General features: G+C 39.0%; 2 protein-coding genes across 14 annotated transcripts in view; one reads left to right on the forward strand and one right to left on the reverse strand.

Annotated features, from left to right (window-relative positions):
• ZZZ3 (zinc finger ZZ-type containing 3) overlaps positions 1-12,895 on the forward strand; it is a 120,682-nt gene extending 107,787 nt beyond the window's left edge. For 11 of the 12 annotated variants that reach the window (XM_054532921.1, XM_054532925.1, XM_063711661.1 and 8 more), the window contains 4 exons: positions 1,273-1,425; positions 8,935-9,069; positions 11,213-11,313; positions 11,610-12,895. In XM_054532921.1, the coding sequence (XP_054388896.1) occupies positions 1,273-1,425; positions 8,935-9,069; positions 11,213-11,313; positions 11,610-11,754 (534 nt within the window). In that variant the 3' untranslated portion in view covers positions 11,755-12,895. Of the gene's footprint in view, positions 1-740; positions 1,240-1,272; positions 1,426-8,934; positions 9,070-11,212; positions 11,314-11,609 lie in introns of those variants that run through there. The other variant, XM_054532918.2, reaches the window with a different exon arrangement.
• A 5,770-nt stretch (positions 12,896-18,665) lies between these two features.
• The window catches only part of AK5 (adenylate kinase 5), a 280,641-nt gene continuing 272,901 nt past the window's right edge, over positions 18,666-26,405 (reverse strand). For both annotated transcript variants that reach the window (XM_002810687.5, XM_009248808.4), the window contains exon 14: positions 18,666-18,797. In XM_002810687.5, the coding sequence (XP_002810733.2) occupies positions 18,729-18,797 (69 nt within the window). In that variant the 3' untranslated portion in view covers positions 18,666-18,728. The remainder of the gene's footprint in view (positions 18,798-26,405) is intronic.

Consider the following 26,405-nt stretch of genomic DNA (forward strand, 5'->3'; position numbering starts at 1 on the left):
TTGTTTTAATTTGCCAATTGTTTTAAATATTTTGGGTTTCCCACCAAATATAGCATAACCTGTGTAGATATGTAGAGTTCATCCTATAACTGTGGAATATTGGAACCTTACATTAACCTGTGTTTAATGTAAGAGCTCTTATTTTCATGGTTAATTCTAAGCTAATTTTATAGATGTGTTGTAACCATATGTTTTCATAGTTAACACTGGATAATGATAACAAAAGGAATACTGGAGAACCTACATGTGTTTTTTTCCCTTAGGTGTACTGTATTTTGGCTGTGAAGATCTAGTACAGCTATATTTACAATGATTGCTTGCCATGGTTAGAGTTTAAATTTGGAAACAGATGAAATGATGGTTCTCCATGTAGCTGAGGGTGTTCTTTGTGACTGTGCTATTGATCAAGACAGGCAGGCTGCATAGTGGTGGAAAGTGAGAATTTAGGCACCACATAGGCCTAGTTTATAATCCTGGTTCTACCACTATCTAGCTGCAACACATTGAACAAGAAACTTAACCTCCCTGTCCTCAGTTTTCTCATCTTTAAATTAGAGGTGATGATAACTACTTTATAGGAATGTTGTAAGGATTAAATGACGTTGGTATAGAGCAAGCTTGTCCAACCCATGGCCCACGTACCACGTGTGGCCCAGGACAGCTTTGAATGTGGCCCAACACAAATCGGTAAACTTTCTTAAAACATTACAAGATTTTTTTTTTTTTTTTTTTTTTTTTAGTGTTAGTGTATTTTATGTGTGGCCCAAGACAATTCTTCTTCCAGTGTAGCCCAGGGAAGCCAAAGATTGGACACCCCGGCATAGAATAAGCAGTCAATCAATGTTAGATAAGTATTTTCAGATATTCATAATGTTATAGAAATTTTCGTTTTACTGGATAGTTTTATGTCTGGCATAGGCCACTTTATCCTCTCTAATCTTCTATAAGATGATCATAAGAGTTCAGTGCAGCCAGCATTTGACTGCCAAGAGTATGATAAATGCTGGGGATACAAATATAAGCTAGATATTAAGCATGTGGTCCATTTTACCATTGTTGGGGTATTTCACCTACATTTAAAAAAATTTTTTTAAGGCTAATTATGATTTAAAAACACAGAAAGCATAGAAAAAGCAACAACATAAGAGTATGCTAAAGGATAGAGTGAAATTCTTCTGATAGACTTGTTGGAAGTAACATTTGTATTTTTATATTTTTGATTCTTGTAATGATTTTTCACTGTCCCAATTAAAAATTTGTTTTCTTACTTAGTCTTCAACAAGCAGACGACAGCACCCTCTTAATAAGCATCTCTTTAAGCCTTCCACTTTCATGACTTCACATGAACCGCCAGTGTATATGGATGAAGATGATGACCGATCTTGTTTTCATAGCCACATGAACACTGCTGTTGAAGATGCATCAGTAAGTTATCTACTTAGTTGTTATACACATCAAGGTATAGAAGAGAGTAGGATTTTCTAATTATTTCCACTCTTCAGAGAATGTTGGTTTCTTTTAATGAACAAGTCAAATGTATAGTTTTAAGTAATGTACTTTTGTGAGGAAAATTTCAAACATATACAAAAATAGAATAGTATAATGAACCTTAACAATTATCAACATGAAGCTACCTTATTTTAATCTCTACTCCCTCCCTACCCACCTCAACTCTGCTCTGGATTATTTTGGAGCAAGTCCCAGATATTACACAATATAATTGTCATGTTTATAAAAGGTAATTTGTTATACAGTGAAATATATAGTCACCGTTCATGATTTTTTTTTCTAATTTTTTCATTTGGGTTTGGATCCAAATAAAGCCCATAAATCACAATAGGTTCATTCTCCTTCTTTCACTTTCCTTTTTTCCCTCTCCCAATGTTTTTGTTGAAGAACTGGTTCATTTGTCCTATAGAATTTTGCAGTATGGATTTTATTGATTACATCTTCTTGTTGTCATTTAATCTGTTCCTCTGTTTTCTGAACTTCCTGTAAATTCATAGTAGGTCGAGAGCATTGATGAAATTCAGATGTATTTGTCTGTTAGGGGGTGGGCAGGACTACTTCACGTTTACTTTCATCAGCCTGGTTGTTTCTTTTTTTTGGCATAACAGCCACTGATCATTGCCTAAATCAATTAATTCATTAGATGTTACAGAATAGTGATTATGCTATCATTTCTTCATTTACTTGATGGACTATTCTAAAAGTAATCCCCCTGCCCCAGTCAACTATTTGGTTACTCTGAGGTACATATAGAGAAGGTGGGATAATTGCTCAATTCTCCCTTTTTTTTTCTTTTTCTTTCTCTTTTAGGCAGAGTCTCTCTCTGTCGCCCAGGCTGGAGTGCAGTGGTGCAATCTCGGCTCACTGCAGCCTCTGCCTCCCAGGTTCAAGTGATTCTCCTGCTTCAGCCACCTGAGTAGCTGAGACTACACGCGTGTGCCACCATGCCTGGCTAGTTTTTGTATTTTCAGTAGAGGCGGGGGTTCACCATGTTGGCCAGGATATTCTCGATGTCCTGACCTCGTGATCTGCCTGCCTCGGCCTCCCAAAGTGCTGAGATTATAGGCATGAGCCACCATGCCTGGCCTATTTTCTGGTTTTTAAAATAATTAGTTCATTTTCTCATATCTTTCAAAGATGACCAATGAGGTTTAAAAATTTTTTGTATTCTTATGAACTATTGGCCCTAAATGTATTTAATGTATTTCAATTCATTGATGTTACTGCCTTTGTTAGTGTTCAAACGGGCCCATCTTTGGTTAGTTGTGGCCTATTTAAGTTGGCTTATAAGTTCTTTTGATAAGACTCTAATAGTGTTTAATAGCTTAATACCCATTTTTAACAAGGAAAATCCAGGCTCATCTTGTATATTTCCTGCCTCAGACCCAGAGTCAGTCCTTCTTTTTACTGGGAAATGTTGTTTAGAGACTATATCCTGACTCTAGGAATGTTGGGAGTCTTGCTGGGGGGTTCATCATTGTTTGTAGGCCTGTTAATGGACAGAGCTGGGAAATATACATTTTTATTTTATTTAAGGATGAAAGACATCATTAAGTTCATATTTTAATTGCAAATTCAACTTAAGAACTCTAGGACTTTTATCTACCCTAATTGATCTTAAATATGTATCTCCTTTCTGCGGGTTAAAAATCATAGTTCTCAATGACATCAATGTAATACTTACTTCCTTTGTCTCACACTGCCCAGAACAATCTCAGAATATATTAATAACCAACACTACTATTAATATGGTTCCTGAAAACGGTTTTTCAGTTCTTTATTTTGCCATATATATATATATGTATATATATATATATATACACATATATATATATATATATATATATATCCCACTACAGAAATAAAGTCAAATTGGTTTTTAAATTATCTTGGAATAAATAATCCCTCTCAGTGTTGCCATGGTTGGATATTAATTTAGGTTAATTCACTTTATTTTACTTTACATATATAGGGATTTCTTTTTGTTGCTGTTAGTATTTTTTATTATTTACTATTCCTGAAATTATTTTCTCAATACTTAACCTGATTCTGATTCCTTGCTTAAAAGGACATAAAGATTACCCTATATCTTCCTTAATACTCTGATTATATAGAATTGGAAAAGGATATTTTAATGAAAAGTTATCAAATAAAAGTAAGCTCCTTTGTTCTATAGCTAGATTAATCAAATACTGATTGTATACTTTGGCATCAAACTACCTTAATAACTGTATTCATAAAAATTTTAAAATTTCCTTTTAAACTTGTCTTTTGAAAAATGACTACTATCATTGCTGTGTCTTAAACAGCATTTGTGTATAATTTCATACTTTGTGATTATTAGGATTGTACATCTGAGAAATATTTATTTAAACTTACTATTTATCAGGCTTTGCTAGGGATTAGATACATAGTTATGAACAAAATATGTTTGATCTTTGTGCTCATAAATTTTAGTCTATGGGAGGAGATAAATGTGTAATCACATCAGTAAACCACACGTTTAAAACAGTACTTCAGACCGGGCACTGTGGCTCACGCCTGTAATCCCAGCACTTTGGGAGGCCGAGGTGGGCAGATCACCTGAGTTCAGGAGTTCAAGACCAGCCTGGCCAACATGGTAAAACCTCATCTCTACTTTAAAAAAAAAAAAAAAAAATTAGCCGGGCATGGTGGTGCATGCCTGTAATCTCAGCTACTCAGGAGGCTGAGGCAGGATAATTGCCTGAACCCGGGAGGCGGAGGTTGCTAGGAGCTGGGATTGCGCCACTGCACTCCAGCCTGGGCAACAAGGGCAAAAACTCCATCTCCAAAAAAATAAATTAAAAAATGCTTCAAAGGAAAAAGAGATGCTAACATAATTATTTAAGAGGTACTTAATTTAGATTGAGAGTTTCAGGGGAAGACCTGAGAGGGTGACAGTGAAGATGGTACTTGAAGTATGGATGGAAATTGGCCACATGAAGAGTGGTGTTGGAGTACTTAAAAAAAGTACAATTTGGCTAGGCGTGGTGGCTCACAACTGTAATCCTAGTACCATTGGAAGCTGAGGCAGGAGGATCACTTGAGCCTCGGAGTTGAAGACCAGCCTGGGCAACATAGTGAGACCCCATCTCTACAAAAAAGAAAAAAGAAAAAATTATCAGCCTGGCATGGTGGTGCATTCCTGAAGTCCCATCTACTCAAGAGGCTGAGATGGGAGGATCACTTGAGCCTGGGAAATTGGGCCTGCAGTGAACCTGGATGATGCCACTGCATTCCAGCCTGGGCGACAGAGGGAGACTCTGTCTTAAAAAAACAAACAAAAAGGCCAGGCACAGTGTCTCACACCTGTAATCCCAGCATTTTGGGAGGCCGAGGCAGGCGGATCATGAGGTCAGGTTTTGGAGGCCAGCCTGGCCAGCATGGTGAAACCCCGTCTCTACTAAAAATACAAAAATTAGCCAGGTATGGTGGTGCATGCTTGTAGTCCCAGCTACTCGGGAGGCTGAGGCAGGAGGATCACTTGAACCCAGGAGGCAGAGGTTTGCAGTGAGTCGAGATCGTGCCACTGCACTCCAGCCTGGAAGACAGAGTGAGACTCCGTCTCAAAAAACAAAAAAAACCCAAAACCCTCAGAAAAACCCACAAAAAAACAAAACCCAAAGGTACAGTTTGACAGATTGGCAAAATATAATAGAGTGGATTGGATTTGATGTAATTTTTGTTGTTGTTGAGTTTATTTATTTAAAAATGAGTGCCTGTTCAAATTATTCTGATCACTTTAAAATAGCTACTCAAGATGTATATTTATGAAGCATCTGGTGGAAAAATTTATAGATTTTAGTTTCTCTTTTCGAAAAGCAATAGATAGAACACTTACTTACATGTTATTTACCTGTGGCTTCGAAATCTATATACAGTTTTAGCTCCATTTGATATTAGTCCCCTTTAAGTTTAAAGTGATTATGATTAGGAAATCTATGAGGCTTTAAAAAATTTTTCTTTTAATTTTGGTGAAATACACATAACATGAAATTTACCATCCTCACCATTTTTATAGTATACAGTTCAGCAATGCTATGTACAGTCACATTATTGTGCAACCAGTCTCCAGAGCTCTCAGCTTACCTGACTGAAACTCTGTACCTATTAAACATCTCCCCAACACCCCTTTTTCTAGCCTCTGGCAGTCATTATTCTGCTTTCCATATCTATAAATTTGACTACTCTGCATACCTCAAATAAGTGGAAGCATACAGTATTTGTCCTTTTGTGACTGGCTTGTTTCACCCAGCATATGGTCTTCAAGGTTCATCCATTTTGTAGCATGTATCACAATTTCTTTCCTTTTTAAGGCTGCATTATATTCCCAATATTGTATGCCACATTTTGTTTATCCATTCATTTGTTGATGGATACTTGGGTTGCTTCCACCTTTTGGCTATTGTGAATAATGCTACTGTGAACATGGGTATACAAATATCCTGCTTTCAGTTCTTTTGGGAAGTAGAATTGCTAGATTGTATGGTAATTTTATGTTAAATTTTTTGAAGAACCACCATACTGTTTTCCATAGGAGCTGTACCATTTACATTCTCACCAACAGTGCACAAGGATTCCAATTTATTTACATCCTTGCCAACACTGGTTATTTTTTGTTTTTTTTTTTTTAGTAGTAGCCACCTACTGGGTGTGAGGTGATTTAACTTTTCTTAATCTTAGCCTTGCTGATCACATTTAATAATATCCTTAGCATTTAAATGCAAATCTAAAAATTTAAAAGTGTTTACACTCTGCATTTGCAAAATACCTGAATTAAGTAAATTTCGTTAAGACGTTTCTTACTATATTATCTAATTATTTGGGTCACTTATTTATTAGTGTATAGCATTACTTACGTTGTCTTTCTCAGTGGTGCCATAGGATGGTAATAACAATCATCAAACATCTTTAGTTGACAAGAATTTGAAATGGATAGTGGGGCCAGGCACAGTGGCTCATGCTGTAATCCCAGCAATAAGTGAGGCCTAGATGAGCAAATCACTTGAGCCCAGAAGTTTGAGACCAGCCTGAGCAACATGACGAAACCCTGTCTCTACAAAAAAAAAAAAAAAAAAAAAATTTAGCTAGGCTTGGTGGTGTGCGCCTGTCATCTCAGCTACTCAGGAGGCTGAGGTGGGAGAATCACTTGAGCTTGGGAGGTCAAGGCTGCAGAGAGCCCCACCATTGTACTCCAGCCTGGGTGACAGAGTGAAACCCTCTCTCAAAATTAAAAAAACAGGAAAAAGTGGGAGATAAGATAGATGAAGTGTGAAATTGTAAAGAATCTTTTATTCAGCCAAAGACTTTGGACTTGATGCTGTAGATAGTCAGGAAACCATTGGGAACTTTTAAGTAATGGTAGGGGCAAAGGAGGGGGTGGATACTAGAGGACCGATTTGAGAGAGATTGTAGAAAGTATTAAGAAATGACAGGATTTGTTACATTCGATATAAGACGGAGTGAAAAACTGAGGATAGGCCAGGCGTGGTGCGCCTGTAATCCCAGCACTTTGGGAGGCTGAGGCGGGCAGATCACAAGGTCAGGAGATCGAGACCATCCTGGCTAACATGGTGAAACCCCATCTCTACTAAAAATACAAAAAAATTAGCTGGGTGTGGTGGCGGGCGCCTGTAGTCCTAGCTACTTGGGAGGCTGGGGCAGGAGAATGACGTGAACCCGGAAGGCGGAGTTTGCAGTGAGCCGAGATCGCACCACTGCACTCCAGCCTGGGTGAAAGAGCAAAACTCTGTCTCAAAAAAAAAACAAAAAACAAAAACTGAGGATAACACTTAGATTTCTGACTTGGGCTGCTTTGTGTAAACTTTTGTTTACTTGATATAAAATAAACATAGCACTTAATACCTAATGTAGCAGGAGGAATGGGTGGGGTAGGGCTTGTTTGGTCCAGGATTGGGAATTTACAGGACATGGATCAGAGAATTGGGGATGCTTTTAGGAAATAAGTGAGCATGGGATTAGTCATGAGGTAGCAAAGGAAAGAAATGGAACCTGGGTGGCAGAGCACAAATGAATTGGGAGAACAGGAAGCAGAATAGTGATCAGAAATTTCAATGAGGTTAAAAAATAAGCTGATTATTTGGGGTGAGAATATGAGAGAAGTAGGAATAACAGTGGAGGTAGGAAATCTAAGCTTAATATTTGGGATGTAAATCACTTATAATTGAAGGCAAGGTCCAAGGTATGGCTGTTGGAGTGGGAGACTCTGAGAAGGAATGAAGATGAAGATCATTTCAGTAGAATCAGTGTAAGATTAGAGGCCAGAAATAGCGAGTTGGGCATCTGTGATAATCTTGAAGTTGTCTAGGATGATGAACCACAGTGTTGTCAGCAATTTTAAATAGACAAATTTTGCATGTTAATACTTTGAGTAGAAAACTACTTGTCAATTTGGGAGGTGGGGGATGGTCCCGAACATATGTATCTAAAAGTTTGGAATCATAAATAGACTTTATACCTTGAAGGCCAGTTTATTAAGGGATACTTCAACTTAATACATTTATTTTATTTTTTAATTTTGAGATGGAATCTCGCTCTGTCTCCCAGGCTGGAGTGCAGTGGCACAGTCTTGGCTTACTGCAACCTCTGCCTCCCAGGTGCAAGCAATTCTCCTGCCTCAGCTTCCCGAGTAGCTGGGATTACAGGTGCGTGCCACCACGCCCAGCTAATTTTTGTATTTTTAGTAGAGACAGGCTTTTGCCATGTTGGCTAGGCTAGTCTTGAACTCCTGACCTAAAGTGATCCGTCCACCTCGGCCTCCCAAAGTACTGGGATTACAGGTGTAAGCCACTGCACCTAGCCTACTTAATATATTTATATAGTTTTTACTGTTTATGTCTCTTACAGTCCATTCTAAATAGTCATCTTTGTAACTCAGTTCATCTTGTTGAGTAGGAGAGAAATGTTCTACTTTGATCATTGGGAGTACAGAGCAAAAAACAAGAGCAGAGGTTGGTTTGCTTGTTATTAAGAAAGTGTCATGTTTACAGAAGCAAATGTAAAAATCTGTTAGATTGGAGAGGAGGAACTTCCTTAAATGAAGGAGAAGTAGATTACAAGTCACTCAAGTAACCGTGAAAATATAAAGATGGGATTGGGTTTGCAATAGTGTGTGACAGAGGTGGTAATCATGGCCATGCTTCCCTTTTACCTGCATTGAAGTAGTCTGCTACAATTCAGAATTACTATTGTGTTAAAAAAAAAAAAAGCCATCCAAAAGCATTAGTGGAAAATACTGCTAATAACAGCACTAATTTTCTATGCGTACTAAGAGATATTTTAAAAATGAAAAATATCAGTAGAATAATATTCTGTATCAGTATTTTTTACACTTAATTCATTTTAATTACCAAACCAACGTTTTTGTTTTGTTTTTTTTGATAGGATGACGAAAGTATTCCTATCATGTATAGGAATTTACCTGAATATAAAGAACTATTACAGTTTAAAAAGTTAAAGAAGCAGAAACTTCAGCAAATGCAAGCTGAAAGTGGATTTGTGCAACATGTGGGCTTTAAGGTAAGTTCTATTTAATTTTAGGATTCATTTCATTTTATTTATTTATTTATTTAGAGACAGAGTCTCGCTCTGTTGCCCAGGCTGGAGTGCAGTGGCGTGATCTCAGCTTACTGCAACCTCTGCCTCCCGGGTTCAAGCGATTCTCGTGTCTCAGTCACCCAGGTAGCTGCGATTACAGGTGTGTGCCACTATGCCCAGCTAATTTTTGTATTTTTAGTAGAGATGGGGGTTTCACCATGTTGTCCAGGCTGCAGTATTCATTTAATTTTAAAAGGGTGATAAGAGATACTTTAAAGTGGTTTCTGTAGTGTTAAACTCCAGAATTGCTAAGCATATAGGAAAAAGTTTATCTTTTATCCCATTCATTTGTGCAAAGCAGTGGCGCCATCGTTCCTGATGTGAAGAGTTTATTATTTAGTAGAGTGAAGACAGACATACAGGTAGCTATCAATTGAGGTAAAATGTGAGGGGCTTTTGTTTAGCTGTTTCTCTTTTTGTTGCTGTTGTCCATGGGTCCGAAATGGGTTTTTTTCCCTTTCTGATTGAGAGGCTAATAGAAATGCATATACTCATTCTGCAGAATTTTGTAATACACATTATGTTCCAGTCACTTTGCTAAGTGCTAGAGATTCAGCAGTAAACAAGACAGACTCAGTTCTTGCCCTTACTCTGTTTTCATTCTCATAAGGAATTTAGAGAAGTTAAACAAAATAGTTGAGGGTGGCTAGAGTACATACTAGAGAGTAGTTAGAGGCTGCTTGCACCGCCTTATAAATTTTGCCAAGGAGCTCACACTATCCTGAGAGGTTGGTGGGGGGAACCATTGAATGATTTTAAGCAGAAAGTAACATGAAATTTACGTTTTGGAGAGAATCATTCTAGTTACTTAAATTATTGGGGGTGATGATCTTTAGGAAAGCAGTGGGTTTGGAACTGACCAGCTTTTCCTCTCATCATTTTGGCCATAGTATGGAAACTTAATTAGAGGAAGGCAAGACTAGAGTCAAGGAAACTGGTTAGAGATTCTTTTGATAATTTAGACAAAAGAGGAGGGTGTCCTGAACTTGACTGGTGGCCATGGAGATACAGATTGGCAAGTTTGAGAAGCCTTTAGGCATTAAAATTGACTTGGTTGGACTGGAGGAGGTAATAATGAGACCATAAACTTGGTGGTGTTGGTGGGTACACATGAAAGTATTGATGTGTGCTGTGACTAGTAAACCTAATTGAAAACAAAGCTATACCTTTGATCCTCTAGAGTAGCCAGTAACCATACTATATTAAATGATTTTCCCTCTTGATCTTTCAGTGACCCTGCTTCTCCAATAGAGATTTTCCTAACTGGCAGCTCTGGCCTTTCAGAAAAACTTGCTTCACTTCTCCTAATTTTGCTGCAAAACCCAGCCATGGCTTGTTTGCCAGTCTGTCAGCCACTATAGTTGACCAGATGATCAAAGAAACTAGAAATGATAGATCCTTTGATTTCCAAAAGTGCACAGAACACACTGAGGACTGTCACAATGCCACCACGCTGAGAAAGAGCTAGATCTGCCTTTTTGACATGATGGGCATTGGTTATTAGGAGTCTTTAGGCTTTGGAGAGCGATTCAATAAGATAAAAGTTTAGACAGAATTTCATTGTTGCCTGGGTTTATGTTAGCCAAGAGAGCCTGCTAAAACAATTCTGTAGCAATTACCGACAGTGAAGCACTACAGGAGGCAACTGTGGCATTGCTTCCTTAACCAGTATTTGGATAGTTTTAACTATGGTATTAACTCTCTGTTTCTCAACCATAGTCATCATACAGTGGTCTGAGGTACCTTTCAAGTAGATGATTACAAATAACAAAACACCCAAGTTGGAGATGATTTACTTTTAAAAATTTTTAAATAAATTTAAGCTGATTGAAGATTATCCCTTCTAATGTTCCTCTCACTCACCCATATCTTGATATTGAGTGGATGGAATTTTACCTAGTTTGCTAGAAATTGTCTCTAACAGATAACCATTTGTGTGTTATATTACTGTCCTGTGCATGGAGAGAGAAGATGTCTATGTGCACATCATGTGTTTCCTTGTGGAAAATAAAAAAGATCATGGAACAGTATAATTTAATACGTTTTCTGTCTGAATCTGTTATAGTGTGATAACTGTGGCATAGAACCCATCCAGGGTGTTCGGTGGCATTGCCAGGATTGTCCTCCAGAAATGTCTTTGGATTTCTGTGATTCTTGTTCAGACTGGTAAGTGTTTTCTTCATTGTCAGTCTTCAACTTAGACAAGAAAAGAGCTTCTCAGCCATTAGTGAATTTGACTTCCAAACATAGAAAATATTAATACCCACACTTAGTGAATTAAACTTTGTTGTTCTAGGCAGTGAATTTTTTTCTGTAATCATACCACATGTCAAGTAACTTTCTGTTAGAGATTTTGATAGATTAATGGATTTAAACAGGGAGAGCTGTGAGGAAGCTTTGTAATACACAGACTAAAATGCATCCAGTACCATGTAATCATGTGTGTCTTTTTTTCTTTGCAGCCTACATGAAACAGATATTCACAAGGAAGATCACCAATTAGAACCTATTTATAGGTCAGAGACATTCTTAGACAGAGACTACTGTGTGTCTCAGGGCACCAGTTACAATTACCTTGACCCAAACTACTTTCCAGCAAACAGATGACATGGAAGAGAACATCATTTACTAGTCCTCTTCAACACATAGCAATGGTATCATTGTTAATTATGTGCACAGTTTGGAAAGATTCTCTGCTTTCCCAGAAATGACACTCACAGCATGAGGGCTTCCTGAGTGTTCTCGTCAAGTACAGCTCTGCACCGTTGTGGCTCTAGATCACTGTTCAGCAGCTGAACATTCCTGGTGAGCAAAGGGTTTCCCTGGTGAATTTTTCACCACTGCATTTTAGGTGGTGATCTTAAATGGGTGAGATGGAACGAGAGCACACATTAAAGAGAGAGTAAATTCCAAAGGTTTCAAAGAACTTGGTCATAAATATGATAATGAGAAGACAAAGTATTTATATTAAAACAGTTTAGTAGCCTTCAGTTTTGTGAAAATAGTTTTCAGCACAGAAACTGACTTCTTTAGACAAAGTTTTAACCAATGATGGTGTTTGCTTCTAGGATATACACTTTAAAAGAACTCACTGTCCCAGTGGTGGTCATTGATGGCCTTTAGTAAATTGGAGCTGCTTAATCATATTGATACCTAATTTCTTTTAACCACAATGAATTGTCCTTAATTACCAACAGTGAAGCACTACAGGAGGCAACTGTGGCATTGCTTCCTTAACCAGCTCATGGTGTGTGAATGTTATAAAATTGTCACTCAGATATATTTTTAAATGTAATGTTATATAAGATGATCATGTGATGTGTACAAACTATGGTGAAAAGTGCCAGTGGTAGTAACTGTGTAAAGTTTCTAATTCACAACATTAATTCCTTTAAAATACACAGCCTTCTGCCTCTGTATTTGGAGTTGTCAGTACAACTCATCAAAGAAAACTGCCTAATATAAAAATCATATATATGGTAATAATTTCCCTCTTTTGTAGTCTGCACAAGATCCATAAAAGATTGTATTTTTATTACTATTTAAACAAGTGATTAAATTTAGTCTGCACAGTGAGCTAAAGGTTCACATGCATTCTTTTATACTGCTGGATTTTGTTGTGCATCATTTAAAACATTTTGTATGTTTCTTCTTATCTGTGTATACAGTATGTTCTTGAATGATGTTCATTTGTCAGGAGAACTGTGAGAAATAAACTATGTGGATACTGTCTGTTTATATTATAGAATGCTTGTTGTGACTTCCTTTTGGTTAGATTTTGGATTTTTTTTTTACCAGTGTTAAAACCAGAAATTGGTATTTTTTAAAATAGTTTGCTTCACATATTTAAGAGTTTTCTTTCTGTCGTTTATGAAGAATAAGGAATATATTATGGAAGAGAGGGTGATCTTAAGCAACCCTGTAAAAAATGGTAATGTTTTTTACTCAGTGTGTGCTGAAACACTAAATTAAACTAGCTTACAAAAAGGAAACACAGACCATGGTTAAAGAAAAAGGCAATTATTAATGCTCAGGTATGAAAACTAAAGTTGAAAATTTTTTTTCTAGTTGTGTCTCATGAAAATAAGCCCCCATGTATTTAAACAGATGGCTTTTGAAAAATCACCTCGTTTCCTGGAAATTACTATTAACTATAGGAAAAGATACTATAAATATTCTAAGATTGATTGTTATATTTGACCCAATTTTTAGAATCACTTGTTTTTTCCTATTTAAAATCAAGGGAACATTATTGACTAGTTCTCTTCAGTACATAGCAGGGTACTAAAATCATACCCTGAATTTTTTTAATTGAGAAAAGTAATAGAATTTTAAATATACAAATATGAGAATTTTAAAGTAATATATTGATTAAAGATCACTGATGATATAGATATAATATATCATAACGGAAGGAAAAGTAAATGGACTTGAGCTTAACTTCTCACCCTGGAATTATTAGTGAGTGAAGAGGGGAATCATTAGCATTCTGGGCATTTTTATATTAAACGTTTTGTGAATATGCCAGAAGATCTGCCTTCAACTTGTAATTAGGCAAGATAGTAACGCTTGATGGTAACTTCTATGTTTGTGTAGAAATAATACCAGTTAGTTTTGGAAAGCCATTCAGATCCATTCAAAAATTCCATAAAGTATGATGTATGCTTTGGAAGAGGGCTATGAGTGATACAATTGTTATATAAATGGAATAGACAAACCACTTGAATGCATTTTTCAAGGGCAAACATTTTTTGAGATTTTTGAGTTAAGAGGATTTTTCGGCTTGAGCAGAAGATGTGTTTGTTTTGCATTTTTCAGCTCCAAGCAAATAGCCCCCATGGCTTTAAAAGGCCCTGAAGTTCAGATAGTAGTAGGTAGTGTTTTGTTATTGTTTTAATTTGAGAGTTGCAGGAATAATGGGCAGAGCTGTCATTTGCCAGTAGGCCACCATCTGCCTACATAGAATTATTGGACTGTAAGCTAAAACAGACCGTAAAAGACCTATTTGCTAAAGCATTGCTTATTCAGTGGTATTCATTAGATAAGATCTATTTCCTGATATATTGTGCTCAAGTTATTTGCACATCTTAAGAAACTTTTAATATCTAAAACCATTGCTGTAAGATTTAGGCAGAGGAGGTTTCCTTTTGTGTGATGCATAATAATAATAGAAAACACTGATACAGTGTTTACTATGTGCCAAGCAAGCATATGATAACTAATTCTTAACAACTGTATGAGGCAGGGTCATTTATTATCCTGTTGTCGTATGAGGAAATCTAGCCAGAGAGGTTAATTAACCTGCCCAAGGTCGTATAGTTAGTAAAGCGGTGATGCTTGGATTTTAACCTAGGCAGATTACTTCAGAGTCAGCGTCTGCCTTACTATCCTGTTTCCTGAGCAGGAATTTCCCCTTGTGTCAGGCAACACTAGGTGTTAGGAGTGGAGGTGTGCAGGTGTTGCCTTACATTCTGTTTTCCTGACGTGGTGTGCTTCCTAAGAGTACAAACCTGAGCATATGTCCAGGCTTGCAAAGTCTCAGGCAAAGCTGGGACTAAGGCTTGTGTTTCCTGCCTCGGGTAGGATTTTCTTCTATGCATGTTGGGTGCTTCTCACTTAACCTAATAGTATGCCTTGTCTGTTTTCCCCCCTTCCCCTTTTTGTTTAAATTGATTCACAGAACACAAAAATTTACTAGGTATGAAGAACATTTGAAAAAATGAAATAGAGAAAATGGTACATCACATGTAATAAAGATAAATATTGTTTTGTGAAATGTCTTTTTTAATCATAATATAAGTGTTGTGTGCTATATAAAACTATTTCTTATTGTGGATAATGAAGTTTGAAGCCTGTTGTTCATCTATAGATGCACTGGATGGGATTGGAAGTCTTCAGATTTCAGTAGGGTTTTCCACAAGCTTATGAAGACACGGTCCTGTTTAGGCTGTAAACTGTTTTTATTTCTTGATGAAAAATGTTCTTCTATTTATATGATCCCAGAAAAAAGATATAACTTTTTTTTCTACAGTTCATGTAGCTAGTTAACTAGACTTTTCAGAGTTATAATACATTTAGCTCCATGAGAACAGAGACCATCCATGTCTGTCTGTATCTCTAGGGCCTGGCATTTAGTAGATTCTCAATAAATATGTGTTGGTTGTATGACCAACATTTTGGTGAGTTTACATTTTTTTCCTCCAGGAACTTAAGAGACACCACCTATGACTGTGTCTGTGAGATCCTTAGAGGCCTTGCATCAGAAGGTCATCTTGACAGTTCTGTGAGAGGACAGGGGAATTGGACTCTATCTTACCCGAAGGCTGTGGTTCAACCCTGGGTAGTAGAGGTGGTTTTGGTTCTCTGTGGGACCCTAGTTAGGCTGTGTATCTTGATTCTCTTCCATGTTTTTAAGAGTAGTGTAATGGGGCTGGGCATGGTGGCTCACGTCTGTAATCCCAACACTTTGGGAAGCTGAGGCAGGTAGATTGCTTGAGCCCAGGAGTTTGAGACCAGCCTGGGCAACATGGCAAAACCCTGTCTTTACTTAAAATACAAACAAATTAGCTGGGCATGGTGGCACGTGGCTATAGTCTCAGCTACTCAGGAGGCTGAGTTTGGGGGATCACCTGAACTTGGGAAGTTGAGGCTGCGGTAAGCTGAGATGGTGCCATGGCATAATAGCCTGGGGGAGAACGCTGTCTCAAAAAAAAAAAAAAAAAAAAGCAATGTAATGGAAAGTACACTGGAGTAAAAATTGTGGGTCTTAGTCCCAGTTGTGGAAGTGAAGCACTCAGTAAGTGTTGACAAAGAACTACCTTTCATTGCACATTAGGAGCTAGTAAATGATTCATGTGTCTTATTAACTTTTGTTTAATCCTCCCAGTTCCTCTATGAGGTTCATTACTATTATGTTCTCCATTGTATGCATGAGAAAACTGGAGGTGCAGAGAGTATGTTAAATATGTTAGCTCTCAATAATAATTACTGTGTGTGGGACTGGAGATACCAAGCCGTGTCCTTATGGAGGTTATAATCTAATGCAGAAGACCAGCAATAAGTAAGTAAATAAAAACTATTACTTCAATTCAGGCAGGGATAAATGCTTTGAAGATAAGTAACGCTCAGAGAAAAATAATAATGGGAGAATGGGGAATAGTCTGCCATTTTAGATGGAATAAGCAAAGAAATCCTCTACTGGCCAGGGTAAATTCAAATAGAAACCAGAATGGAGCAAGGGAATTTGCTGCATGAATAATCTGTAGGAAGGGGCAGAAGGATAGCAGTAGCACACGGGCCCTGAGCCAGCAGACCGTGGCTTGTTCTGGCAACATTAAGATGGCCAGAGTAGCTTAAGCCAAATGAGCAACAGGAGAGTAGTAGTTGATGGCGTCGAAGAGGGCACAAGCCAGCTCAGATGTGGCCTTGAATACACATCATTGTAAAGGAGTTTAGATTATGTTCTGATGTCTTCTACATACACACAGGTCTTTCGCTAGACAGAGACCTCTAAGGTCTTTTCCAGTATTAAAATCTTATGACTTTAAAGTAGTGATATCATTTCAAGCCATTCAAATCAGTTAATGTGTTCTAGAGAAGAGTTGATTTGCACTTCTAGATACTCTTCAGGGGCAAAGCCATTTACCCTTGCTAAATTTTTCAGGGTGGCTGTCAGCTACAGCCGTAAAAGCCTGTAAAAGATGGCTGGGCCTTTCTGCCCCTCTGCTGTCTCATTTTCCTTACCTGTGCAGTCAGAGCTGTGCTGGGCATGGACTGTGTTTGCCAGTATATGGTATGTGTTTCAAGAATGTTAATGCCTACAAAGAGTCATTTTATGTTTTCTGGCACAACTGATGATTTTCATCCTGTAACCTTTTTTTTTCCAGTTTGCTCAAGTACTTATTATGCTCCCCGATAGAGAGTGTGACAACTTGGGGTAGTAATAAAGTATTTGACAACTGTTGGAGTTGTGGGAACATGCCCCTTTTTGTTAATAGAGGCATAATTGTAACCAAAGAAATTTAATTTCTTCTTTAGCAAACACTAACATTTCTGTTTCAGAATGAGTGCTAGAGAAAGAGGAAATATGAAAGTTACCATGTATCATGAATACATTGAGTTCTCTCTGTAATAACTCAAAACTGATCTATAGCTAAAATTAAAACCATACAAGCGTATCGTAAATCTTGACTATTTCTGTGTTCGCTTCTAATTCTGTTTGGAATAAGGCTTCAAATGCTTTCCAGAATGATGTGTTACAAATAAATAGAAAAAGAGTTATCCTGTCGTCCATTTATTTTATTTGTACATATCCATTTCAAGAAAAAAAAAAAGACTTAAAAAATACAATTCTATCCCAGAAATGGATCCTTATCTGCACAACCACTGAAGAAAAAAAAAAAATTCATGCAAACTGAAACTATGCTTTTTTGTAGTGACTGAGTGGAAGATGCAGTTATTCCAGTAGAATATATAAGAAGCTCTGATTTTACAACTGATAGCACAAAAGAGAACCCAAACTTCACTGGTTTAATGCAAGGAAACACAATTTTGCATATGGGTATGACAAGGTTTGCAAACTCCTGGAAAGGGCCCATATGAAACAAACACAACATTGAACACACCACTTACTGACATGCCCCTGCCACCCACATCAGGTTTGTTATGGTATTTTTTTTTTTTTACTTGCTTGGCAACAAATAAATGGGTGACCATTTAAAATCAAAATTATAATTTGATATGTGCCCAATGAATGAAATAGCAAATATCTCATGCTTTTAAGTTACTTTTGGTCATTTATATTAATTTATAATTGCTGAAATGCATCACCATGTAGAGAAGAGACTAGGTTACACAATTTATCAGATTTGTTCTCTTAGCCATAATGACTGACAGTATTCCAAGTTTCTTAAAAATAGAGAATGTTACTGATGACTAACCTGGGTTTTACCATCTTGGAAAAGCTATACATTTTCATATTTTAAAAATTTCTGTCAAATTTTACTTGCTTGATGCCTCTATATCATGTACAAGGCATTGTGTAATCATCAACCCACCTTATGGCTCTGAGCCACCAGTGGATGAGAGTTGACAAAACAGCCAGACACCAAAGGAAGATGCCCAGGGCTGTCCCCTATGCCAGGGGCCTCCATCGGGGAACAGGATGTAAATCTTGGGGAGAGGAAGGTGTGACTGGGAGTTAGGGATGCTTAATGAGAGGAGAACCAGATGATCAGGTCTAGCAAGGCCTGTGATCACAACGGACACAGACTGGCACTGCACCACTGTTCACGTACTGACTAGCTCTGAGTGTGGCCTGCATGATACAAAGTGTGCGTGCTGTGAGTGCAGACAGTTGTCTGAAGTGTGGAGAAGAGGTTGATAGTCCCAAATACACCATGCATGATTTCCAGACACCTCTCACACAGGTCTAGCTGGGAAGCAAACAGTGCTGTCAGGATTTAGGGGGTGGTGATGGGGGTGGGGGTGACACAAAAGGTTTAACTTGAAACATTGTGTTAAGGAATGAACTTTTTAATGTTTTTCTCTGTTTCCATTCTAACAAACATGCATTTTCGCCTTCAGAAAATAGAGTCAATAGCTGTGCAGAGTTGAAGAAAAACGTCCTCTGGTGTTCCCTCTGCATTTATCTATATTTAAAAGGAAAAAAAGAGAGTTAGTCTGAAATATTTGTAAATCATGTTTAATAATGAAAGATCACTATCACTTGCTCATAATTTGCTCTGCAAAATTTTAAAACACAAGACCCCCAAAAACACAGAGAAAAAAGTGAAGAGTAGTGGTTTTAAAACTAGGTGTCTCAATTAAAACAACAATGAAGTACCACTACACATCTATTAGAATAGCCAAAATCCAAAGCACTGACACCGCCAAATGCTGGTGAGGACATGGAGCAATAGGAACTCTCACTCATTGCTTGTGGGAACACAAAATGGTACATCCACTTCAGAATACACTGCAGTTTCTTAAACTGAACATACTCTTACCATACTTTTTAGCAATTGCACTTCTTGGTGTTTACCCAAATGAGCTGAAACCTGAACATCTACCCAAAAACTTGCATATGGATGTTGACAGCAACTTCATGCATAATTGACAAAACTTGGATGCACCCAGGATGATCTTCAGTATTTTAATGGATGGATAAACTGATATATCCAGATGGACAGGGGAATATTATTCAGCGCTAAACTTAAATATATATTACTCAGTGATACAAGCTCCTCTGAAAAGAGTACATATTGTATGGTTCCAATTATATGACATTCTGGAAAAGTCAAAACTGGAGGCAGGTTTAAAAAGATCAATGATTGATGAGCAGAGGGCGGGGGGGATGAGTAGGCAGAGTACAGGATTTTTAGAGCAGTGTAACTAGTATATGGGAACTCTGCTCAATTCTGCAGTGAAGCTAAGACTTCTCTAAAAAGGAAGGTCTATTTAAAACAATAAGTGCCTATTTAGGTAAAACATTGCTAGGGGTCATGGAAAGACTTTGGAGTTAAAATGAGACTTCTGAGTGTTCTGGAGCATTTGGGAATAGGGGCGAGATTGAGGGATGAGGGAGAGAGATGTGGAGAAGAAAGCAAAAGGCTAGGACCGCAGTGTGTAGGTGTGCTAAAGGTAGTCCGCTTGGAGACTGTTGGCAGGCATGCTAGTCCAAGGAGGACATATCAAGGGAAGCTGATTTTCTGGGCACGAAAGTACTGCCCCTTCTCCTCTCCTAACGTTGCACCCACTGCTGAGATTTGTTCCATTACACCTGTATCATCTACAGAAAGTAAAGGCCTGGCCAAGCACAGGAAGCACCTGGGAGGCCAGGGGAATGCTGGTGGCGTGCATCAACTTCCACAAGTGTCACCCAGGTTACTTTGGTAAAGTTGGTTATGAGGCATTACCACTTAAAGAGAAACCAGAGCTTCTGCCCAACTCTTGACCTTGACAAATGTGGACCTTGATCAGTCAGGAGACATGAGTAATCACACGCTGACAAAAAAAAATAATAATAATAAATAAAACAGGCTGGAGCTGCTCCCATCATTGATGGAGTGCTATGGGCTACTGCAGAATTCTGAGGAAGGGAAACTCCCAAAGTAGGCTGCTGTCACGAAGGCCCAGTTCTTCAGCAGGAGAGCTGGGAGAAGATTAAAGGTGTATATGTGGGGGGAGGTAGGGAGGCTGTGTTCTGGTGGCTTGAAGCCACAAGGAGGGAGCTTAGCTAAATGCTAACAAATGAAAAAAGAAAACAAAAAGGTAGAGGGTTGGTGATCTACATGAGTCATGTGGGGGTGGGTGGTAAGCTTGCTCAAACACAGCTTTCCAGGCCGTATCTGCAGAGGGTCTTGGTTGGTGGGTTTGGGCTGGGTCTTTAATCTGTATATTTAACAAATTCTCCACATGATTTTGTCGTGGGCCATCTTGGAGCACACTTTGAGAAACACAAAGTTTTCAAACACACATTTTCAAGCAGACTTTGAGACTCTTGTCTACCTATTTAAATCTTTTTTGTGCAAACTAGTTTGAATTTTTCTTCTCCTAGGGATTTCACTGCTTCCAGAGGTAGAATGAATTCTCAACAATATCAACAAAAAGAATGCTGCATGTTTAGATACTGGAGAAAATGGATACAACAATATTAATGGAAGCACTGTTTGTCGTTCCCCAACTGGAAAAATCCTGTATGTCCATTAGCAATAATGGATAAATTGTGACATAGTCATATAATGGAATACTATAGTAATTAAAAGAAAAAGAACCACAGCTATCTTCGACAACATGGATTAATTTCACAAACTTGAGGGACACAAGCCAGTCTCAAGAATATGAATACAGTATGGTTCAGTTTATATAAGGTTCAAAAACAAAGCTATATTGGTTACGGATCCATACATAGGCAATAAAGTCATAAAGAGAAGCAAGGAAATGATTATCACGAAATCCAGGACAGGAGTTACTTCTTGGGGAGAGGAAGGAAGCTGTGACAGGGGAGACATATGGGGAGGGTGGAGCTTCCGCAATTCTCTTTTATTTCTCGTCCTGCATGGCGGTTACATGAGTGTTCATTTTATTCCTCAAACTCTACGTACTACTTTTATGCATTCCTGTACGTATGATATAGCCCACAATAAGGAAAAAATAAGTTTTTTTAAAGTTCCTTTTCCCCTCTCATAAATATACTTTATCCTTACAGGAGACTCAAAGATAGCAATCTGTAATTTGTCTGTCCAGCTAGAGGTTCTACATCTGGATGGTAGGGGCTTTGCCTTTGCCATGTTCATGGCCCCCACAGCACCTTGCTTATTGCTTTACTTCTTTCTTCTTTTCCTTTCAACCAACAAGCATTTCCTGGTCATCATCAATGTTTTGGAGTTAACCAAGTTGAATGAGAAACAATAGTCCTGTTTTCCAAGAGCTCATGCTCAGTGGTAGAGATGAACATTCAACAGGAATTTACACTGTTAGGAAATAAGCACAGGAGCTATAAGGGCAACTTCCATAATGTTGGGAGGGCAGAGAAGCTTTCTGAGGAAAGTAATAATTGTCATCATTTAAAATGATAAATATTACTAGTAATGGCACAGAAATGCTTTTTAAATAACCAAAGTAATCCTATCAATGATCTTAGAAGAGAAGTATTGTTATTCCAGTTTTACAGATGATGAAACAGGGGCTCTGAAAGATGAATTAAAATTTTTCAAGATAATGTGGTTAAGTAAGTGGAGAGACCTGGTTCACACCCAGGCCTTTGATTCTGAAGTCTTTGCACATGTTCACTACATTACATTATGCTGACCAGTTCAAAATGGTGGATGGCCAGATATGGGGGGGAGTAGCAAGGAGTGAAGCTGGAATTGTAGGGACAGCCTGGGCTATGAAGAGGCTTATGTACCCTATTGCATGACGATAATGAGGAACCATGTAAGAATTGTTTTTTGTTTTTTAAAACAGGGGCTTGCTCTGTCGCCCAGGCTGGAGTGCAGTGGCACGATCTCGGCTCACTGCAACCTCTGCCTCCCAAGTTCAGGCGATTCTCCTGCCTCAGCCTCCCGAGTAGCTGGGATTATAGGTGTGTGCCACCATGCCTGGCCATTTGTCTTTTTAGTAGAGATGGGGTTTCACCATGTTGGCCAGGCTGATCTTGAACTCCTGGCCTCAAGTAATCTGCCTACCTCAGCCTCCCAAAGTGCTGGGATTACAGGTGCCCAGCCCATGTAAGAGTTTTTAAGGAATAGGCTGACATCATAAAATATGGGTACACAGCAAATATTTGATAAATATTTGTTCCATCAAAAATAACTGCAGAGGCTGGGCATGGTGGCTCACGCCTGTAATCCCAGCACTTTGGGAGGCCGAAGTGGGTGGATCACGAGCTCAGGAGATCGAGACCATCCTGGCTAACATGGCAAAATCCCGTCTCTACTAAAAATACAAAAAAAAAAAAAAAAAAATAGCCGGGCATGGTGGCGGGCACCTGTAGTCCCAGCTACTTGGGAGGCTCAGGCAGGAGAATGGCGTGAACCCTGGAGGTGGAGCTGACAGTGAGCCAAGATCGCACCACTGCACTCCAGCCTGGGCAACAGAGTGAGACTCTGTCTCAAAAAACAAAAAACAAAAAACCCAAACAAAACAAAAAAACTGCAGAAAGGTTGAAGTGCAAGGCAGAGAGCCCTGCATGGGGCGTGCCTGGGATTTTGCCCTCAGTGTGCTTCAGGACTTGACAGGCCATTCATCCTCTTGGGGCCTCAGTTTCCTCCTCTATCATATGAAGGGACTGAACTAGGACTAGATAACCTCCAGGTCTGGTTCCAGCCTGGATGTTCTACACTATTCCAAATCTGAGCTCACTTTTTAGTGGGGAAGAGCTCCTCTCAGCAGGCGTCAGGATTGTTCAGTTTAATTTGGTGTTGCCAGTTAAGCTGGGCCTAGAAGAACAGACATGTACTGGACGATAATAAAGGTGGCAAAGGTGTAGAGATCTGAAAGCACATAGATTTTTCAGTGAACAGTGGGTCATTTGTTGAGGACAGAGCAAATGCTGCATGGGGTGATGGGGGCAGGCAGAGAAAAAGAGGAAGCTGGAAAAATAGTCTGGAATGAGGTGTCGCCATAGACTTGCCTATTCAGGACATTTTATGTCAATGGAATCACACAATATATGGTCTTTTGTGACTGGTTTCTTGGCATAATGTTTTCAAGGTTCGTTTATGTTGTAGTGGATATCAATACTTCGTTCCTTTTTATTGCTGAATAATGCTATGCTGCATTTAACCCGAATGTTCCAAACATGCCTTGGGATGTCTGCCTTCCTCATTTCTTTTCAGCAAATCTGTTTCTGCCCACAGCCCACTGTACAGTCACCTGACCTCACCTTATCAAACGCTGGGAGGAGGGAGGAAAGGAAGGGGTTGCTAACTCACATTCCCGCCCCTTCTCAAGTTTCCTCCCCTGTAGCAGGGACGGGTAAGAAGGTTTAAATCCACAAACACTTGATTTATTATTTACACTGTCCATGATCATATCAGTGGAAAATGCATCAGGTCTGTCACTGGTCCCCAAGAAGTTCCATGAGGACAGACTCAAATACAACTCTTTTGTGCATAATGTAAGTTCTTCACCCTAGTGATCCAATTTTTCGTCTTTGGCACAAACACTTCCCCAAATCAGCTCCATATCTTCCCCAGAAGAGGAAGATAATTAGCCTAGGGAATGATCCCAAGTGACCGTCTACTTCACTTCACACTTCACACTTCAGTGTGAATTTTCTCACTACAATATCACTACCTAATTGAGGCACATGTGTAGTGGGACTTTTCAGCCTCAGTTACGCCCTCTGCTTCATCTGTACAAACCCCAACTGTGTTCTAGGGCGCTTTCTTGTCCTCACCAAGTGGTAGATATTTTGCAGCATCTTCCTCATTATTTATCTGCTCTCCAGCCTCTTGCTGAATTCCACCAGTTCCTTGCATTTAACTGACTTAGCATGTTCTATTTCTGCTCCTTGGCCCTGAAACATTTCTCTCCTCCAATGTCTTCTGCAACCAATACTACTTAACATTCCCAACTTTATATATGATTTTCCAAATTTATCTTCTTTCCAAAAGAAAACCATACCTGTTTCTCATACTCATAATGTGTCTTTTAACACTATTAATATACAAATTTTTTTAAAGAACCCTTTTTTCTTTTTTTAAGAGGTAAGGTTTTGCTCTCTCACCCAGGCTGGAGTGCAGTAGCGAGATCATAGCTCACTGTAACCTCTAACTCCTGGGCTCAAGCAATCCTCCTGCCTCAGCCTCCTGAGTAGCTGAGACTACAGGCGTGTGCCACCATGCCCAGTAATTTTTTGTATGTTTTTGTAGAGACGGGGTCTTGCTGTGTTGCCCAGGCTGGGCTCGAAGTCCTGACCTCAAGCGATCCTCCTACCTCAGCCTCCCAAAGTGCTGAAATTTTACGTGTGAGCCACGGTGCCTGGCCAAGAACACATGTATTATGTTCTATTTCCTCCATGTTTCATAACTGATAACTTGGTCATTCAATATAATGCCAGTGTTACATTCACATAAATTGGGTTGATCCTTATCCAGGATTTCTTTTAGACTCTGATAAAAACACATTTGCTCATTACAACAACCTTTGAATGCACTCTATTACCTTCTGCCTTTTACTATCACAGTGAACTAAAGGCTCTTTCTGTATTACCTTCCCCACTGACTATCACAGTGGACATTCACTCCTTGCAATTCACTGCAACATTTAACTTTTCACTTCTTGGCCAGATAAAACCCAGTCTTAACTCAAATATTTGTATATTGTTAAAGAAAAAAAATGTTCAATGATTCTTGTTAAAGCATGGTAAGGGAAGCTTTATTGGGGACCATTACGATGGGTACAGGGACTACGGCAACAGAATTTTGCAGTGGGGGAGAGGGATGGGATTCAACTCTGAATACAGCGTGGGCAAGTGGGAATTTATAGTCAAGAAGCAGGCTGGGAGTCAGTGGATGGAAAATTACTAAGAGGTAATAACATCAGGAGTAAGGAAAGTTCTGGCTACACCGACCTAACAAGACTCTTGCTGAAAGACCAACATGATCAGACAGCACCTGGGTATGATGGAGGATGAGCACCCCAATCAGTTATTGAGGGTAGGGGATCTTGCTAAAGTGATTTAGCAGAGTTCTTTGCTAAAACTGGGTTTTACAAGGAAGTGCACAGATGGGCCTCGGAGAAGGTTTAAGAGTTTGACTAAAGTTTGGTCAGCAGAGAACCTTTATCAACATCCAGCTAGACAGTAAGCTCCGTGAGCACGAGGTCATTACTCAGCATAGTATCCCCCCATGCCTGCCTCTAGGTAGAAAGGCAAAAAACAAAAAAGGTAAACAAAAGAATGTATCCTCTATTCCCACATTTGCTCTTCCTCTCCTCATAGAAATGAACTGTTGTGGGGGAAGAAACATGTTCTTAGAGCCCATTTTCTGCAGTCTGGGCTTTATGGAAGGAGAAGGGATTCTGCCTTCTAAAAACAAGGCGACTTGGTTTTTAGAGGACTCAGCACACAGTGTCTCAAGGGCAATGCTAGTTATTTTCTGTCAATCAGGCCAGAGCTGATGTTTTGGGGAGAGCTGGGTCAGGGTCCCAGAGCTCTCAGTGGACCATTGCCCACCTCTATTTCCAACCCCAATCCCCCTCCTCATTTTGTTTTGTGGCTTAAATATGGGGGTTTATTAATGAAATTTAAAAACTGCTTATTGCCAACCAGTCAGAGTCATGTACTGTAGTGCTTGCCCCTGTGGAGCCCAAAACGTGGGTAGGTTTAAAGACAAAATCAAATGATAAGGCTTTCTAGATGGGAAAAGCAGTCTTTTACTTGGGTGAGTAGAAAACTCTGTGAAGTTATCTGGGATCCTCCTTAGGACCAAGATGCCAAGTTTTGAAAATAAAGTCAGTGAGGCAATTTCTGTTGTCTTATAGAAGGCGTGTGTGTGTGTGTGTGTGGTGGGAAAGGCCTGGATTCCTGAAGTGCATTTTTGTTTTGTTTTGTTTTGTTTTGAGATGGAGTTTTGCTCTTGTCGCCCAGGCTGGCGTGCAATGGTATGATCTAAGCTCACTGCAACCCCCACCTCCTGGGTTCAAACAATTCTTCTGCCTCAGCCTCCTGAATAGCTGGGATTACAGGCATGCGCCACCACGCCCAGCTAATTTTTGTATTTTTAGTACAGACACGGTTTCACCATGTTGGC

Source organism: Pongo abelii, chromosome 1 (assembly GCF_028885655.2).
Source record: "Pongo abelii isolate AG06213 chromosome 1, NHGRI_mPonAbe1-v2.0_pri, whole genome shotgun sequence".
Lineage (NCBI taxonomy): Eukaryota > Metazoa > Chordata > Mammalia > Primates > Hominidae > Pongo > Pongo abelii.